The sequence below is a fragment of the Lactuca serriola genome, chromosome 6 (assembly GCF_051521515.1).
Source record: "Lactuca serriola cultivar US96UC23 chromosome 6, Lser_US96UC23_V15, whole genome shotgun sequence".
Classification (NCBI taxonomy): Eukaryota; Viridiplantae; Streptophyta; class Magnoliopsida; order Asterales; family Asteraceae; genus Lactuca; species Lactuca serriola.
This window is the reverse complement of record NC_136413.1, coordinates 131,133,470-131,154,433: the sequence shown is the minus strand read 5'-3', so window position 1 is coordinate 131,154,433 and position 20,964 is coordinate 131,133,470. Positions and strand designations below refer to the sequence as shown.

Genomic DNA, 20,964 nt, shown 5'->3' with positions numbered 1-20,964 from the left:
CAAGTTACAAGTCTGATTCTAGCGGCTCACCATGTCTTTCGAAGATTCTCAAACTAATCCCATCAACATCTCTAACAATATTGGATCCACTACCTGGATTCCCATTCTTTGCACTCAACACTATGAAGTATGGGCACACTAATTTGAAGATTATGTGGTCAGATCTGAAGATAATGGTTATCTCATCTGGGAAGCCATCATGCTTGGGTCGTTCGTTCATTCTGGAACAAACACAACTGTTAAGAATCAAAAAGAATATAACAAGTTGGTGGCAGACGAAGACAAGATGCCACAAGATGAGAAGGACAAGTTGCTAAGCAATGTGAAGAAATCTGGGATAGGTTAAAAGAACTTTACTCAACCGATGAAGATCTAGAACACTCCATTCAAACCCTGCTTCTCTCCGAATTTGAAGTTTTCGAACAGAAACCAGAAGAAAAATTAATACAAACTTTCGATCAATTTAATCATCTCCTAAGTAAGATGATCAAGCATGGAATAAAAAGAAAGTTGATCGAGCAGAAGGTAACCTTCATGAACGGTCTGAGACCATAATGGATGTTGTGGTTTCAACAGTGAAAGCTCACGAACAGTTTAAATCTTACTCACTAGTGAAACTTGTGGGAATACTTAAGTCCCATGAAAGTGTGGTAACCAAGGAGGCGAAAGTTGTTTCTGGTGTGGGATCGTTGGCCCTTGTCTCAAAAGGAAAGAATATTGCAGAAGAAGGAGAGGAGTCGGATATATCTGAGTGTGACCTTACAAGCGAAGAATATGCTATGATGGTCACCAATCCAAAGAAGTTTGCACGAAGAAAATTTCCTGTCAATAAGAACCGAAACTGGCAGGGAAGTTACAGTTCTGAGAAGGTGAAAGATGAACCGAAAATTACTTCTCAAAAGGATGATGACAAGAAGGAGAACAAGCTTAAAGGAGACTCTGGGTTCGACTGCAATTACTGTCACGGCAAGAACCACTTAGCCAAAGATTGCATGCTGAGGAAAATGACTGAGAAAAGAGACGGTGAAGACAATGAGGCGTACTACATGCAAAAGTTGGAAGAGATCAAGAAAAAGAAGGCTTCTAACAGTTCTATGAATGCCTTGATTGTGCAGGAAAATACAGAAGAAGATGAGTTCGGTGGCGTTAAAGTTTGGTCAACCGATTATGAAGATGAAGAGGTGAGAAAGCCCACTCATGGAAAAGCTTATGTGGCAAAGGATGCAAACCCCACTCATGGAAAAGCTTATGTGGCAAAGGATGCAAGTTCGGCAGGAAGATGTTTGATGGTCACAGCTGGTGGATTAACCGAAAGTCCAAATAAGGAGCCGAACCAAACTGAGGACAAATGCTTTACAGCCAAGCCCGTGAGCGAGAAGATCAACGACTGTGATCGGCTGATCAAAAAGGTACACTCTATCCTTGAATAACTTAAAGTTCCAGTAACAAATTATAAATAAGAATTAAATGAATTAAAATTTAAATTTTCTAACTTAAGTGGTAGTCTCATGCAAACTTGCTTAGCGAATTCTAACCTAACTGACCAACTCAGCAGGGTGTCTTCAAAAAGTGAGGAGAGAAGGATGTGGATTGAGATGAAGGAGGCGGAGTTAACTAGGGCTAGGGATGAAAGTATTTATTTGCAACGAGACAATTTAAATTTTTTGAAACAAAGGAATGTTTTTTGTTTAATTGCTAAGCGCTTATATACTAATATTGCTCAATTGCATTTAAGTTGTGAAATAGGGAAAAAGATTCATAAGATGATCTTACCCTTCCTTGAATTTAAGGAGGATGAGGTCATTGCTGAGTGTGAATCAATAGTGTCCTCATAAGAGACATCCAACACTTACAAAATTGGACTGGATAAAATAGAGACCTTCATTGACTCTAAAGAACATAAATGTATGCTAAAAAATCTTTTAGATGAAAATGATAGGTTAAAAATTAAGTCTGAAACCATTCAATCATTTGACTTGTCCAATGCTAAATTAATTTCAGAAAATAAAATGAACATAGAAAATACGTCTGAATTTGATGAAGAAAGTGATATGAGCGAAATTTCAGTTGAAGACGTGGTTGATTGCTCTGAGTTCATGAAGAGCGAAACCGAAAATGAGAAACCCCTCATTTCTTAAAATTCGGTGGAATACGCTCGCCTGTCAAATAACAAGCCATAGAAACTTAAGGAGAAAGCAATGGTTTATAATAAGGTTCAAACTGTGTCGAATCAAGTCTATGTTGTTACAGGAGTCACTGCAAAACAAACGGCAGAGTTAAAAATCTTAGTTGGCAAAGACAATGTTGAAGGGTGCGACGATTACTTCTGGTCAGCCCCTATTGACAACGCAGACGAAACCATTGGCTTATCTAAGCAAACTTCATGGAGAGTTAACGGAAGATACATTGTTCAACCTATCAACAAACCCTCTAGTTTCGACAAACCAAGCACAAGTTGAACAAAAGAAATCCCTGAAGAACCAATGAGAGAACCATGTGTTCCATTTAAGACAACCAAAACTCAAAAAAAAGCCAAAATCAAGTTTTAACATTCAAAAATCTCAGAAGGAGTTAGCTGAACAGAAACGCCAAAGAAATCAAAGATACAATAAAAATCTGAATGTGCGAAAATGTTATTGGCAATCTCAAAATCCCAACTATGTACCTCCTGAGAAAGAATCAATTGACAAAGGAAAGGAAAAGCTAAAAGGAAAAGAAAATTTCAGTCTAAATTCCTACTACTCCAAAGCTCAGAACCGAATGTCTAGTTTCGGTCCAAACGTCAAAGCTAACAACCAATCGTCTACTTTCGGTTCCAACATCAGCACTCAGAACCGAAAGTCAAGTTTCGGTCAAAAGTCTAGTTTCGGTCCATCCAAATCCTAAAGAAAATTCAATTCAGTGAAGGACATCAAAGGAAAGGGAAATCTTGATTCTGATTTTGATATCAATAATAAGAAAAAGTCAGCTAACCCTAGAATTCAAAAGAAAACACCAAAACCATCTAACAACACACCATCGAATACACTAAAATTTAAACAAGATAAAACCAAAATCAAGGTGTATACCATCAAAAGAAAAGATCAATCCACTCTAATAAAAAGAACTTATTTGGTTGATGTTTCTACTATAATTCTCTTTTCTGTGAAAAACTCACAAGGACCTAAGAAACTTTGGGTTCCTAAATCTGCTTGAATTTGCAGGTGATAAGTGACGAGCAGTTCGATGATGAATTGTATATAGACAGTGGCTGCTCACGTCACATGACAGGAAGGAAGGAAGAGCCGAGGGAGTTTCGGTCCCTAAAGGATGGTGGATGTGTGAAGTATGGCAATAACTCATATGGGACAATCAAAGGATATGGTATGATAACCAACGGAGACTTCTCGATTCAAAAAGTAGCGTATGTGGAAGGATTGCAGCATAACCTCATCAGTGTGTCACAATTAGTTGTGGGAACAGGCTTAAAGGTTTCATTTGATGATGAGGGCTCTGAAATAATTGAGAAGCAATCCAAAAAGGTTTTGTTGAAGTCTGAACGCAAGGGAGAGATGTGTCCTTTGAATCTCAACCCAATTCGAGGAAAACTAGCAATATGCTTGTTATCAAAGGCAAACACTGATGAAAGCTGGTTGTGGCATCGACGCCTATCACACCTGAACTTCAAAGACATTAATAAGTTGGTGCTTGGTGACAACGTTCGAGGACTTCCTCTTCTCAAGTTTGATAAGGAACATCTATGTGCAGCGTGTGAGATGGGAAAACAAAGCAGAAAGAGCCATCCCACACGAATCAACACAAAGATAGTTGAAGCTCTTGAACTTCTGCACATTGACTTGTGTGGACCTTCGGCTATCGAAATCCTCGGTGGTAGTAAGTTCATTCTTGTCATTGTAGATGATTTTTCATGCTTCACCTGGGTTTTCTTTCTTAAACAGAAATCAGATGTGACGCCCAATTTGAAGACGTTCATCAAGCAAGTGAAAGTACAGCTGAGGAAGCTGGTGAGAAACATTAGAAGCGACAACGGGCTGGAATTCAAGAATAAAGAGTTTGAGGATTTTCTGACTGAAAAAGGGGATATCTCACAACTTCTCGGCCCCTTATACTCCACAAAAAAATGGGATTGTTGAAAGATGAAACTGTTCCCTATGTGATGCAACTGTGTGCTACACTCAGAACCGATCCTTGCTTAACAAAAGATTCTCAATCACTCCATATGAGATTCTGAACAATCGAAAGCCTAATGTTAAATTTTTCCACGTGTTCGGTTCAAGGTGTTTCATCTTTAATTCAAAAGAGAACCGCAATAAGTTTTATGTCAAAGCTGATGAGGGAATTTTTCTTGGGTATTCGCTCACTTCAAAGGCATACAGAGTTTTGAACAAACGCTCCAAACGAATTGAAGAAACATATTATGTAACCTTTGAGGATAATTACATGAATAAAATTCAAAGGAGCAAAAGTGCCTTGGGGGAAATATTTCCTGAATCAGGACAAGTCTCGGTTCCAATATCCAACTTGTTTGAAGAGTACATTCGTCTATTTGATGAGCTAGAGAAAGCAGCACACTCAGAAGCGAAAGCAGCTGACAACAAAATCGACAATCTCAAAAAGATCATAAATGAAGCTGCCAAAGAAATGGAAAGTGAACCTCCTAAACCGACAGGAGGTCAATTCTCCGATGACTCTCCAAACAATGGCTCAATGTTCAAAGGGGAGATTTCATCAGCACCAAAGACAACTGAAATGTATTTCGAAGGGGAGAATCCAATTCCATCATCAACTCATAAGGTCCAAGCGAGGGGGAGCATACAACTCCAAACCAACCCAATCATAGTCCAATCAAGTGGGAGAATTCGACTTCCACAGAGGATGAAAGCTCTGATCCTGACACAGGTTATACTTCGCCAGTCGAGGGGGAGAAATGCCAAGAAGATCGGAAATCGTCATCTTCATCAGTTTCAACATCTAGGGGGAGATTGTTGAGTATTTGAGATATTGAAACTGATTTGGCATATTTGGTTATTTAGGGAAGCCTTTTTAGGGTTAATCATTTTATGATTTCCTATGGTTCCTTTATAGTAGAAGTTCTTAATCGAGCTCTTCTAAGGCATTGGTTTTATATTAGGCATTTATTTTATATTTATGGTAGATATTTATTGTTCCCTATAAATAATCATTAGGTTTACTTTTGGTGTAAGCTTTTTACCGGATTAGGGTTTTAATCGGTGCGTTCATGAGATAATCAATATACGAAAACCCTTTATCAGATTACTTGCATATTATGGTGATTGATTCTTGATTGTTCTTGATATTCCGCATTCATCATCTCGGGATTTGTTCTAACATACTTTTAATTATATTTTTCCTATCAAACCCGTTCGGCTAACGACCCTCCACCATACAAAGAAGCGGTGGGTGAAAAGGACACCCATTCAACGGTCATTTTATAGGACGTTTCCTTATACCTCTCTTAGAGTGTGGCTTCGTGAATGAGGCCTACTATTGATTCTACTAACTTTTGTTATACATATTGTATTAAAGTTCTTATACATATGTATAGGGTGTATTTTAAACATTTTTAATCGTCAAGGCTTAAAATTAATTTTAAATTAAATATTAATTAATTAATCTTTAAACCAATTAATGATTTATCCATACTTCTTAATTAAATCATTTAAATAAATTATGGATTTAATATTTATCTTTAGGTTAACATTAATTAAATTAAATATTAAAATCTGTTAAGGATAACTCCATTCAGTTATCTTATAATTGGATAATTACCTTTTATTGTAACGTCCCGAAAATTTATAACCAAAATTTCATTTTTTTGTGTTAATAACACCATTAACCAAACATGTTTATAAAAATCATAAGGGAAATCACAGTATGTCAACAATCATCCAAAAACACATCAGGTTTAAATAAGGCGGGAAATCATGGTGTGTGTGATGCGATCATCTTGAGCTCTTCCCCTTCGAACTGGAAGTACCTGAAATATGAATTGAAAACCATAAGCACAAAGCTTAGTGAGTTCCCCAAAATATTGTATACCATACATATACGTCAGCTCAAGGCTGTACCAGGTCTATTTCACCCCCGAGTCTACTTCAACTCACATGTCTGCTCAAGGCTGTACCGAGTCTATTTCACCATCAGGTTTATTTCACCCCCAAGTCTATTTCAACTCAATTGGTATTTTGTCAACCCTACATGTCTATTTCACCCAGGTCTATTTCACACCATATACATATAGAAAACATGCATACATGCATGCAACAAGAGTCACAAAGACAACAAGCACATACAAACCCTAGTATCATATAGTATAGTAAGCAAACTCACCTCAATCTGTTGATAAACAAATAGATGTTCGGGCTGCTGAACTGGAGAATCCATGCACTAATCAATAAAATAAAACCCTAATTAATAATTAGGTTATAAACCATAACCGAGAATCTAATTCATTAAACCCAACTCCTAGGGTAAAAGACCATTTTACCCTTCCCCTTAATCGGCCCAAATAATTGTGGCCTAAACGAAAAGCAACCGAAAGCCAAAATGGCCCAAACCTTCTAAACCCATATTTGGGAGTATGCTGAGCATACCGAAATTGTATGCCATGTGTACTCACACCGACCAAAATATGGGGTTCGAACCCAGTACACGCAACGTATATAGAAGTACGCCCGACGTACTGGTCTATGAACCAATCCTCGTATGGATGGCTTAATCCCTTAAGACTCTTTCGTCCAAACTTCAGATCTACTCCGAAACAATGTCTTAATCCATAAATTCGGAAGCTTTAAGCTTATGCATGGCTTAATAAGCCCCAAAACCCAATTTTAACACCCTAATCTCATGAAATGAACATCAAGCCTTGCATGGTTGAGTAAAAATTATAAAGCTACCATTTTTATGCACAAGGGACCTAAAGAACACTAAGATCTACCATCTTGAGCTTCTGGAGTAGATTATACTCACAAGAAACAACTCAAGGGACCAAAATATGCCAAGAACTCTAAACAAGCTAGATCTAAGAGATGAATTAACAAGCTTGAAACTTTATACCTTCTAAGACATGCCAAGATGGTGAAGATTCTGGATCTTCAAGCTCCACTCCAACCAATGCTTGATCACCAAGCTCCTACTTCTTCACAATGCACAAAACACCAAAAGTTTACTAGCAAAACTCAAAAAAACATAAGGAAAGGATAGGGTTTCGTGGGTAGTCTTTAGAGGGAAGGAGGTTGATGAGGGGGCAACCTCAAGATCCATAATGACAGTTAAATAGGGGGAAAAACCTAAAAATTAGGGTTTGTGGTCTGCTTACATACGCCTGATGTACGCCACTAACCCTCACGTCCAAATTAAGGGAGTGCACCCAACGTACTCCATGTTACGCCCATCGTAACAGTGACCAAAAATGCAAACTTCTTAAAACTAAATCCAGATATTGAAGAGTACCTGAAACTCGATCGTTACATTTATAATATTCCTTTTATTCAAATTTTAGGATTTCAAATTACCTAGTTATTAAATTCAGATTTTATACACTTAAAATAAAATTAAATACTAGCAATTATCCTATCATTTGAATACGACAGTAAAATTCTGATTTTATGTGATCATCCAAATCCCACGACGTGGCAGAGGATTGCTCACGTTGTGGCATTAGTTAAATTTGTGATTTTAACAATTTTTTGGTTTCATCAATTATGCACATATAATTTTAAGATATGGATTTGATACCACCGATAGAATTTTAAGGTTACAAAAATCAATATACTTGCGGAAAATATCTTAACACTTAAGGGTACATGCAACCTAAGGATCTATGTCTTTACAATTAATAACAACATACTATGGAACTTTTAAGAACCCTAAGTATAATCAAATTAACTAATTAGGTTAGATTACATACCTTGATATTGTATTAGTAAATAATATCTTTGAATCCTTCTTGATTTTGGAAGCTAGCACCAAAAGTATGATGTCTCTAATGGTTCACACCTAAAACCCTAAAAACCCTAGCATGGAGAGGAGAAAGGAGAGATGAGGGAATTTTATTTCTCTATCTTGTGTAAGGTAAAATCTATGAAATTATGGAGCCAATGGGTCCTATTTATAGTTTAAGTAACTTGCAAATAAATCCATTTTGAATAATTGAATAATAAACTTAATTCCTAATTTAATTTTTTTTCCTTATATGCAACCAAGAGACTTTTGGAAGCCCAAAAGAGCTCCACAAAACCGTTCATGCTATGGACCTTTCTAAAGTTGACTCTTTTGTCAACTATTGAACAATTACAATTAGTAAATGAATTATCTATTTCTAATTAATATATTAATCATATAATATATTAACAAATCATGTATCACAATTTCCATTTGAATTATTAATCACATAATAATCTAATAAGTTCTCTCTCTCTCTCACACACACACACACACCTAATATCATTTATAGCTATTTCTGGTTACGAGAGCAACCCAAAAAGAACTTTGTTTCTAATTACAAATTAATACAAATTTAGTTATGAGCTTAGACACCTTAATCCAACACTGATATCCACGAAATATATTTGGATTCACATTTTCATTGTCACCGACAACATATGTATAATTATTTAAAGATGTTAATTGCTGTTGTGGAGGGTTATCTACAGTTGATATATAATAGTTAAAATAATTTATAAGAAAATGTCTTGGTTATGCGATATAAAAAGTGATACGATATAAACAATATTTTATAATACGTTAAATATAAAAAATAGATGACAATTAAACTAAATTGACTTGTATATAAACAATTACAATTTGAAATGGTGAACATAACATTGAATTTTCTTTTATTCAAATATGATTTTCTATTTTGCACTTGTCTTTAGAACCATTTGAATTCATATGGTGTTTGTATCTTTATAACAATAATAATTCATGTAATAAACTTATAATGAAAAAATGTAAAAAAAAAATTTAAAAGTGAAATTAGTAAAATGAAGATATTATAAATTTAAACATGTAGCTATATAAAAATAATGTTAATATATCAAAATGTGTTTTTACATGACCTAAGCCTAAACTGCAAATTCACATTTTTTTCTTTGTTTATAATTGTATTAACTAAAAGTTATATATATACAACTTAATTGTCATAAACATATAAAAATATATATTATAGATAGATAAAATACTTAGCAAAACTAGAGTCTTATAATAATGGACATAACATTGAATTTTATTTTATCACAATATAATTTTCTATGTTTATGCATGTCTTTTGGGTCGTTTGAATTTATATCGTACTTGTATATTTAAAACAATAATAATTCATGAAATAAAATTATAATGAAAAATATTATAAAATTTTAAAAGTTCGATTAGTAAATTTTGAAGATATTCTAAATTTAAATGTGTAACTATATAAAAATAATGTTAATATATCAAAAAGTGTTTTTACATGACATAAGCATAAACTGCAAATTCACATTTCTTTTATTTGTTTGTAATTGTATTAAATTTATAAAATATAAATTATATATACAACTTAATTGTCATGTAACATATAAAAGATAAAGATTATAGATAGATAAAATACAGCAAAAAGCGAATTAACTACAAAAAATTAAAATCCTAAAACCCACCATTAAAACTATTATATCTCAAATTTTACAATATTATTATTTAACATTTCATTATTTTAATTCATCCAGTAAAACAATTCCTAATAAATAATTTTAGTGTGAGAAAAACACAAATTATTCATTAATATATTCATTTTATGGAGAAAAATATATTTACCATAAATAATAAATGTTTTAATAATTACAATGTTGATTTACACATTTAATACAATAAATATTTTACATATATAACAGATGTATTAATTAGTGGAATTAATTAATATTTATTAATAAAATATAAAAAATACCACATAATGACATGAACAATTTCAGTAATTCAAAAATCTTACATAATTACATGTGTCAGACGTCTTGAGGAAGTAACATGTGTCAAAATGATTTTCATTTATTAGTGTAGACTAGTTGTAAAGCCTGTATACTACACGATTTTATTCTTAAAAGAAAAAAAAATACATATGAAGATTTAAAAATTTGGGAAGTTTGAATTTATAAGGAAATTGAATTATTAAAATGTAATGTTTAATTTTTTGTTTTTAATCTTTTTCGTTTCTCTTTTAAATTTAAATAAATAAACAAAAAAATAATTGGATTCAATTTAGAAATTTAAGAATTAAAAGGAAAGTTACATTAATGAAATTGATATACTATTATTACATTTATTATAATTATTATATTTAAATATATTATAAAATTTAATAAAATGACAAGCGAGAAAAAATTTAAAAATCTTAAAAATGATATGTGTCAAATGCAATGAAAACATAACATTTGACAAAAATAATTTTGATTTGCTACGATAGACTATTAAATAAATAAGATAAAGTTACTGACATTAATTTTGGAGGCGATCGTTTTAAATTTCAAACAATATATTTAAGGTTTCGTAATTAATTTCCAAAAGCTGAAAAGTTTGAAAATGTTATTTACAAATCGAGAACAACCGAAAAATATCATATAATTAATATAAATTTATTTTTCGTAAATAAAATATGAATAGTTAATAGAAGTGATTAATTAGTAAAGAAAAAATAAATATTTAAAACTTAATTAAAATTTAAGATGTAATATATATTAAATGATAATAAATGGTGAATCAAAATGGTAAAAGGCATGACAAAAAGATTTTATTGAGATGCTTTTATAAGAAAGATTTTTTTTTTTGAAATGGTAAATATATTTTTTTCTTTGTCACTGATTGAATCCATAACCTCTTAATTAGTTGTTAGTTAAAATATCTGTCGTAACCAAGTGGGCTGATGTCACAATATTTGATATATGGATATGATAATTATTACTTTATAAATATGCCTCTAAGGTTATGTTTGCTGTGTCACGGCTAACTGATAAATTAATTTATTTTTCGATTTTTTTAAGTTGTAATGTTTAGTAAACCAAAAAATAGCTTATAACATAACTTTTTATACGGCTATTTACACTAGTATTTTAAGAGTTTTTTTTTAATTTTTTTCAAATTTACCCCTTAAAGTTATTAAGGAACCACATTCTTTTAAATATCATTTTATGTCTTTTTATATCTTCCAGCTAACTTTAATGAATAATATTTTCTTTTGTCTTCTATGTCTTTTCTACTAATTTACAAACGTCATTTTTCATCGGTTAGCTTTGTACGCCAAACATAACCTAAAAATTAAAAGATGACAATTTTGTAGTAGAGTATTTAAATTAATCTTGGCCTTTCCATGTATGATTAAATTGGACCATGAGTGTCAGATCGACATGCACATGGAAAACTTTATTTTGTGAAAGTGATTTTTGGATTTCAAATAAATATATTATTTAGATATTGAAAGACGTAGACACTATAAGTCCATAACAACATAAGTGTGTACCATTATATTTCAAATGATTTAACCATATATTACATGTAACACTGTTAGAGCATTAAATCATGATAACAACTTCTATCCTGCACATTACAAACACAACCACACAACTATCTTGGTTTTCATCGTTTGAGACATGTCCACAACACACACACAAAAAAAAAAAGTCTACCAAAATTTGTGGGGCATGAAAACTCTATATCTTATCTGCATTATTGAGAGAATTTTCGCCACCATTTTCTTTATTTTGATAATTGCCTTACTGTCATAGGTCATTTAAGAAAGTCGGGTCACTGATTTTTACACTCCAAAATTATATCATGTCATTTCAAAAATTGATAATTTTCTTGCTTAAGGCTATCCAGAATGGAGCCTCAAGTCACGTATGAAAGCCTATGTTGCAGCCCAAAGGATGCGTGAACACCACCCCAATGTTCGGTAGTTTGGCTGTGGAGTCTCTACGAAGACGAATGAAGACAACCAATAAGAAGCAAACAACAACAACGATCACACATTTTCTCTCTTTCTCTCTCTTCTTTTTGCCTATTTCACTACATATCCATCGGTGAACACCATTTCCACAACCTAATGGATTAGTTGTGGAATGGTAAAATACCTACGTGACCTCATCTTCATTCACAATTCACTTATAAGGATTTCCCTTAACCTAAGATGACAAGAAATCAAGGTATGTTGGTTTGCAAAATCCGACATAAAATGCATTATATGACACGTGTGATTATCAAAGTTTACATAATTCAATTATGACATAAACCTACAGATACCACCATTCAAGGTTTTCATTACTCCTCCTTCGCAATCCAATTCCTTTGACAATCAAACATGCAATATATTAGAATTTTGTCAATTTTAAATTGGTTGCTCTATGTCGAATCATATAAAAACGTATAGAAAATGAATTTTCTAATGCAATGTCACCACCTAAGAACCAATAAACATATAAAAAGGTTTCATAACATATGTAATCTAAATTGATGCATCTCTAAAAAAAGGTCTAACACAACCAACAATTTCATCGGAAAAAAAAAAAACTATTTATTTTGTATCAAAACTGACAAAAAATTGAATGAGTTAAAGTTTGGTCTTACCTTGTAGCGTGTCCATACCCTCCCTTTTGTTCACCTATAATGTTTTGCACGCTGTATTGACGCATGACCCAACTGAATTTGAAAGGTTGTCAACCCAACCGGATATCCCATAAATAACCATGTTGTTCTTAAAAACACATCTTTGATGAAAGCGGAAGAAAACGTAATTACAAAAAAGGCAACATTCGTTGACCACCTAAAAACATCTTCTAGAAGATCAGATCAGCAAGGCATGCCAAAATAGGAAAACATGTTCAAAAAACTACGATTCATAGTCCGAAAAAGGTAGGACTAACCAAAATGGAAAACAAATTTCCATTTCAACCCCACATTGTCAATTTGAAATGCTAAATAGTGTTTTACAGAAAACAACTCAATGGACAAACAAAGGCATGATAGATCTAGTATTCTCAAGAGTCATATTAAAGTAATATTGCTAAATAACATATAATACTAACGGGTTACACTAACAACAACTTGATACAATTTATTATTTATTAGAAATTGATTTTAATAAATATTCAATAAAACTCTTATAATTAAATTGGAAATTATTTGTTTCATTGAAATAATTATTTTCATTAGCAAATAACATTATATTATTTCATATGGTATGAATTAATAAGTCATGCACAACTTTTTGGACTAGTTGAATACCTTTTGTCTTTTACTTAAAAGACAAAGTTTATATTTTATAAACCTTGAGTTTATAAAATTTAAACTAACTTTCTTCTTCTTTATCTAATTTTCGAGATATGCATAAAAAAAAGATGTGTATGACTTGTCTAATCATACTTTAAAGATATGTGAGACATGTTTATGACAATGGGGACAAGTTTGCTTAAAGTGCTAATGACTAATGGTTAATAACTTCACCTTATGTATATAAATAAGAGGGCTTGCATTTGGCAAGAGTGATCATTCCTTCCTTGAGGCATATAGCCGAAAGTTCCTCTTCTTCTCTCTAGTTTTGCTTTGAAGACTTGGAGATTACTTGCATTTATACTCTCTTGAAGTTCATACTTTGGTTATGAACTTTAAGCTTAAGAGTTTAAGAGTTTTGGACTAGCATCTACATCAAGTTGAGTCATTGTTGGTGTCTCAAAGGTTCCACATTCTTCATCAACTTCCAGGCCTCCCAAGAGGACCCAAAAGACTACAAATGTTGTTATTTCTTAACTACTTCTTTGGTTGGTGTTTAAATCTTTCTATAACTTGCAAGAAGATCCTTGGTAGGTATAAAATGTTTATGTTACTTCAAAATTAAAGTCTTCCGTTGCCATATTTTTTAAGTTTATGAAATTATTTTTGAACCAAAATCCCAATAAGGCACAAATCCTTCTGAAAATAATTGGTCTATTTCAATCTAGGCTCAATCTTCAAATGGTTTCTTACATAGATAAATGTGAATACAAAAGAAATAGATAGTAAGAGAAGGGTAAGAAATCTAAATCCCTTACTAGTTATGTCACTCTAGTTTACACAACAAGAGAAACAAAATTTAAAGGTACAAAAAACTAACCTTACTTGTTAAGGGTAGATAGTGTCTACAGTTGAAAAACAATGTGAAGGACTTGATTATCTTATGCGGAGTCAACACCATGGAAAAGAAGTACAATAACATAAATCATGCAGAAAAGTTTAAGAATATGAGGTTTTAGACACAATCTGAAGTCTTGAATCATCGTCTACATAGAGAAACAAATGCACTACTCATGCATGTTTCAAAGAGTTGAGCTTTCATGACGAGAAAAGAAGTAGAAAAGAAAAGAAAAAAAACTAGGTCGCCATTTTGTTTTTGTGTTGTTGTTGTTGTTGTTGTTTAAATTAACAATAATTGAAAGCCTTAAAGAGAATAAGAACAAAACTTACTTGTTGAGATAAAGAGCAATCGATGTATGCGAGACAATTTGAAGCACCCAAGACTCTGTATAGAGACAAAAATATGAAGAAACAAAAATAACATGATAAAGAATGCACAAACAACTTTATGGAGCTGAGCTTTTAAAGCCAATCTCAAGGCCTAAATCATCTTGTACATACACAAACATATACACTCGTCATAATGCTTCGAGAGGCCGGTGGTTGTCAAGGCCAACAAATAAATAACCCTATGTTCTAATACATTTTAAAGTGTATAGTGGAAAATGGATTGTTAAGTGCATCGTTTACACATACATAAAAGTATTTCACTGCTCAATTGCACTAAATGATAGCACACTGAGGCATGGTCGAATCCTCAATGACACAACATAAAAGTCAATGTCTTTTTGCATAAAGCAATACTATTTAAAAAAACATAAAATATTAAAATGGGTTTTTTTGTATAAAAATAAAAACTAAAAATTATAGTTAAATAAACTCAAGTAAAAACAATATTAAACGATGTTTCAGTTCTGTTGCGACTCTCCTAATTATTCATTAATCAATATATGGTTGTTTAAGATGCATTCTATCTAAGTTGGTACTGAAAACTATTAATAAGACCTAGCAAGTTCTATTTTACCAAATTAATTAACAAAAACTAGCATTTTGAGTTAATCCGAACTTTTACAAACATAATCAAACAATCTCATAATAAATTAGAAAAACAACATTATGACATGTGTAAAATTCAGTAATATTCAATACTCGCTCCGTCCCAAAAGTATTGTCCACAGACAAAAAAAAACACACACACACATATTAAGAAAACATTAATTATCACTAACTTTATTAAATGAAATGATAGTCTTACCCTTTTGTTGCATTTAATTCCATGGTAATTTAATTAATAATGAGGGGTATTTTGGCAAAAAATGGAATTTATTTTTAGAAGTAGGATATAATTTTGGGACAAACCAAAAATGAAACATGAACTATTAATATGGGATGGAGGGAGTATTTCTCATAAGTTCGGAAGCGTAAAATGTGATTTTTAGTTTATATCAAAATTAAATCTAAATGCGGTACCAATATGATACTTGTTACTTATTACCAATTTATTAAAACAATTATGGATTTTAACAACTACTTAACTAGAATGAATTAATCCTAATTCGGGTAATCAGTCTAAAAAGGATTAAAGATCAAACATTTATGAAAGAAAAACTTGAAACCACTTAGATAAAAACACAAACTAAAAACCAAATCTAATGATTAATTATATAAAAAGCTATAGGTTGTGCAAAACTGAAAACTAGGTTTTTAGCCAAACATGGCTAAAAAATATGAAATTATAAAATTAAAGATTGTAAAGTTAAATGAATAAACTAAACTAACTGGTCAAGTCGTAATCTTTATTCTTTAGATCTTCATAAATCATCGGAAAACATTAGAAATGGTAGGAAATCACCTGAAAAGGCTCTGCAGTAGTCTGACTTGATTGGGAAGTAATAATGGGTATTTATAGGCAGCTGACAGTGTCAGATAAGGATTATATGGTTTAAATGGTCGTGTTTCAAAACAACGTATTTTGATAACTTTTAATGAAGTGGAATAATATTTTTGAACTTTTGATGGTAAGGATTATAGGGTTTAAATGGTCGTGTTTCCAAACAACACATTTAGATAACTTTTAATGAAGTGGAATGATATTTTTGAACTTTTGACCAAAAACACGTTTGAATAACTTTCAAACAACCTACACGCCCCTGGGGTGGTGTTCATGCGTGGAAAAGTGTGTCAGCTCATCCTTTGACGCGTGATAATCCTTCCATACCGGAAGGCCTAAGAAATATTAAAGTGTGTTTGGTTTGTAGAATTCATCGAATAGATCACAAATTTAAAATATTTGGTTGTTAAATGGAAGAGATTCGATTATGTTATAATCTTTCAAGAAAAATTATTAGGTTGGAGTCAATTAAGTTATTAAGTGGAGATGCAGTCTCAATAATTGATGAAGAAGATTGGAGTGTTAAGTTGAACTTGAACTTGAAATTGAACCTTGACAAGACTTAACAAGATTTAGATTTTCCATTTAACATGGGTCTAATTTGAAATGGGTTAAAAATACATTAAAAGTGAATGAGCTAATATAAATTTGGGCCCAAAAAACCTTTAAAAGTTATAATATAACGAAATAAATATATATCTTTTATTGAATGTGATTCATCCACATAAAATTCAATACATATGGATCATGCATCAATTTATTAATGCATCAATTTATTAAGTGGAAAAACAGCCATGTTATAACTGCATTGTGATACCATGTTTATATTGATACCAACAATGTAAAAACAACCACTAAAATTTTATGGAAAATTCTTTATGTGAAATCATGTCAACGTAAATTATGACTATTAATTTGACAATGACATGAAACTTGCAACCTTTAACCTTTTACTTGTTTGACTATTGATTTGATAATGACATTGACAACATAATTAAAACAACTTTATTAAATAATAACCAACTTTCAGTTTTGTTCCACCTAGAAACCTCAAAATTTTAAAGAATTTTCCATTGTGAAATGTTAATGTTAAACCAAATAACCTCACAAATACTAAAAACAAGATGAAAACATAATGTCATAAAAACATCCATGCCCAAAACATAGACAATCACAATCCCCAAAAGCCAATTATCCCGGAGGTCGACAAGGGCAAAATGGTCATTTTCATAAAATTAACAAATCCCCTCTTAACTTAAACAACCCAAATATTCTTTTTCAGACATATTCAAATTACAAACAATCCCAAAACACACATCAAAACTTAAGCCATCTCTTCTCCTTTTCTTTACTAGCAACCGCATTAGAAGCAGACGCCTGAGCCGCCTCAACCGCCGCCAAACTCCGCCTAGTCTCATCAAGTTTCCTAACCGCCGCCTCATAAACCACCTTCTCTTTCTTATTCCGCCTCGCCATTTCCTCCAATTTCTCAACTCTCCCCCTCAACTCCTTCACCTCATCATCAAACGCCACCAATGCCCGCCTCTCACCATTCTTCCCCGCCGGAACATCCTTCTTCTCCGCCACTTTCTTCCCGGAAAACCCTTCTTTTCCGGCCAACTGCGTGTTTATCAAACTAAAAATATCCGAAACCGGCTCCTCCACCTCCTTTGCCGCCCTAACTGCCGCCGCAAACTTCTTATCCCGCTTTCTCTTCCCACCTCTACTCCGTTTCTTCTCTAGAGAATCTTTATTTTGAACCGATTCTAATGCATAGTCAAGAGACTTTTTTGGAGGTAGAACTTTGACCGAAATCGGGTCAACTCTTCCTTGACCATTGACCCCTAAACCCATCCCTTCGCGAAAACCCATGTTAGCCATCATTTTAGACGCCATTCCTCTCGTGTGATTTTCCCATTTTGCAAAAATCGCGGTTTCTGTTTGTATCCCTCTTTGAAGATTTGAACTTTCAAGAAACCCTAACCCTAACCCTAATCCTAATCCTTCTGAGGTGTCTTCATTTTCATAATCTGAATCTGATTCTGAATATGAATCGGTGTTGTATTCATCGCTCATTTGGGCGTATTCAGATAAAGATAAAGATTCGATTCCGACATTTGAAGCGGCCCCATCGTCCCGGAAAACTACCCGGCCTGACCCAAGTTCATCATCCCATGACTCGAGTTCGGCTTCGCGCCAAATTCCGATTTTACCCTCGGAGGTTGCCCATACGTTGGACCCCACCAATGATTGATTCCATTTTGTGGGTGTATATTTTTTTAATGATGAGAGAGGTAGATCGATGCCTGAATACGAAAACCAAGATTCAAGATTCAAGATTCAAGATTCAAGAGTTAAGATTCAAGATTCAAGATTCAAGATTTAAGATTCAAGATTCAAGATTCAAGATTCAAGATTAGACAGTTCACTCAGTCCAAAAAGATAACCTTTTTATTTGTGTACAAGACACATCATCAAGATTCAGATTCAAATAATTCATTTGATCCAAAAAAGTTACCTTTTTTTATTTTTATTTTGTGTACAAGGCACATCATCAAGATTCAGATTCAGATAATTCATTCAGTCCAAAAAAGCAACTTTTTTATGGGTACAAGACATCATCAAGATTGATTTAGACAGTTCATTTAGTCCAAAAAAGTAACTTTTTTTTATGTGTACAAGACACGTCATCAAGATTCAGATTAAGAACTTTTTTTTCATGTGTACAAGACACATCATCAAGATTCAGATTCAGACAGTTCATTCAGTCCAAAAAGGTAACTTTTTTTTTAGTACAAGACACATCATCAAGATTCAGATTCAGACAGTTCATTCAGTCCAAAAAGGTAACTTTTTTTTTAGTACAAGACACATCATCAAGATTGATGCAGACAGTTCATTCGGTCCAAAAAAGAAACTTTTTTTGTTATGTGTACAAGACACATCATCATTACCCATTCAGACACTTTATCCATCCAGGAGTTAATAATGAGAATAAAGAAAGAGAATACACGAACCATGTGAAGAGCGACATTTTGAACCAAATCGACATCGTTGTTGTAAGAAGAACTTGCACATCTGAAAGAAAAGTAGCTTTGCAACCGGTTATCCAACAATGAAGGCCAGAATTGGTACTAAGAGGGAGAAAACTACAAGTCTACAAATACCAATTGGTTCTCTGATGTTGGAGTCAAGAAACAAACTTTTGCATCATTACAACCTTCCAATGCAACAATTAAACCGTTATACCATCGTCCATCAGAGTGGCGGAATCTACATTTTGATCCAATGGAATATTCCACTTCTACTTCTTTGGATTGATTCGTATCATCAGCTTCCGCTTCTTTATGTTTGGAATCAAGAGGATTTTGATTTAACCCTTTATCACCTTCTTTTGTCTTCTGTAAAATGTCAACTTCTTGTAACAATCGAGCCCGTTTCAGGACAAACAGCCCCTCTTCTGCATCTTTGATAGCTTGAAGAAGCTCTGCATGAACCTAATTTAACAAAACCAAAATGATACAAGTGGTAATTTCTCAAGACAATATAGCACAATGGAAAGAGTCAAGACCCAGTTGATTGCTACAAAAATGGAGAGGTATTAGTGAAGAATTGGATATTCTTGTTAGGGTGTTTCAATTGGAATAGGGTTCTACAGAATTGTTAGAAGATAAACGAATTTCTGTTGGGGTATGCAGTTAATTCTCATCCTCCAAGTTCTATTGTAAGATTCTAAGGATGAAATGCAACGAATTCGCTATGTTGATGAAAAGAATGTGCACTAAGAATACTCAGTTCACAACAATTTCTGAAACCATCTAAACATGTAATTATATTCCCCTCGGAGTTAAACTCGCAAACCTCTAATTCTTAAGGTGTGAGCTCCTATCATTATAGGAACACCAGTTCCATGTCAATTTATAACATTCAGTAGCCTCAGCATCGGCTCGAGGCAAAATCATCATTAGATCTTTTATGAAATAAAATATCAATTTAACAAAAACTCACGCTAAATCAAAAGATATAAACTTCGTTACAGAAAATAATCTGGTAAGAAGGTTAAAATCAAGGCGATTGTGTATAATACCTCAAGGATTTCGGGATTTTGGGGGTCGGACGCTAGGGCTTCATCAAGAGCAACGATTGATTCTCTTTGTTCTTGTAGTTGAAGCTCCAGCTGATCTTCAAGAAGCCTTCTTTCAGCATCGTCGGCCATTATCGTTCTAACAAGAAAACCCGTCCTTGGAAGATGGAATAGGCTTTGATTTCCTGGGATTTGATATCCAGCTAGGTGTGAGACCCGTGTATTATACGGGTTGATTTAAAAAAAATAAAATATTAAACTAAAGTGTAAACTGAAAATATTTTTTAATGTACAACTTTAAAATAAGAAAGGAATTAACGTATTTAATACTTTACATATATATAATTTTAATTTTAAAAATTGAAACAAATCAAAAATTGACAAGTGGATAATATATATTTCAAAAATACTACAAAATGACAAGTGTCAAAAACTCATGAGAGATTGACATGTGGCAAAAAAACTTTCATTTATATATATATATATATATATATATATATATATATATATATATATATATATATATATATATATATATATATATATATATATATATATATATATATATATATAGGGCTATGATTAAATGTGAACTACAATTATTGTGTGAATGTAAGAACAATTCTTATCCACTTGATTAAAAAAAATGAAGGGTTATGATTCTAGGATACATGATATTAACATGGGATAGCATATACCATATCATTACATTTCATTAATTATAATAATAAATTAGTCAGATGCCATAACAATAATTAATAATTTATGGAAAGTGACGGTATTATTGAATGCAATTTGAATTATATTTCAAAAAATCAAACTAAGTATTTTTACATTTTAAATTAACTACTATATCCTACGATATCATGGTTGGTACCGTCTACATTTTTTTTTTTTAATT

General features: G+C 32.5%; 1 protein-coding gene and 1 pseudogene across 1 annotated transcript; one reads left to right on the top strand and one right to left on the bottom strand.

Annotated features, from left to right (window-relative positions):
- The first annotated feature begins 554 nt into the window (after positions 1-554).
- LOC145060161 (uncharacterized) overlaps positions 555-20,964 on the top strand; it is a 55,581-nt pseudogene continuing 35,171 nt past the window's right edge.
- LOC145056828 (zinc finger (CCCH-type) family protein / D111/G-patch domain-containing protein) lies at positions 17,116-20,266 on the bottom strand. The gene is made up of 4 exons (XM_079004554.1): positions 20,067-20,266; positions 19,147-19,476; positions 18,997-19,057; positions 17,116-18,285 (listed from the first exon to the last, which is right to left on the bottom strand). The coding sequence occupies exons 1-4, from the start codon at positions 20,193-20,195 to the stop codon at positions 17,297-17,299; spliced, it is 1,509 nt and encodes a 502-aa protein (XP_078860680.1). The 5' UTR covers positions 20,196-20,266; the 3' UTR covers positions 17,116-17,296.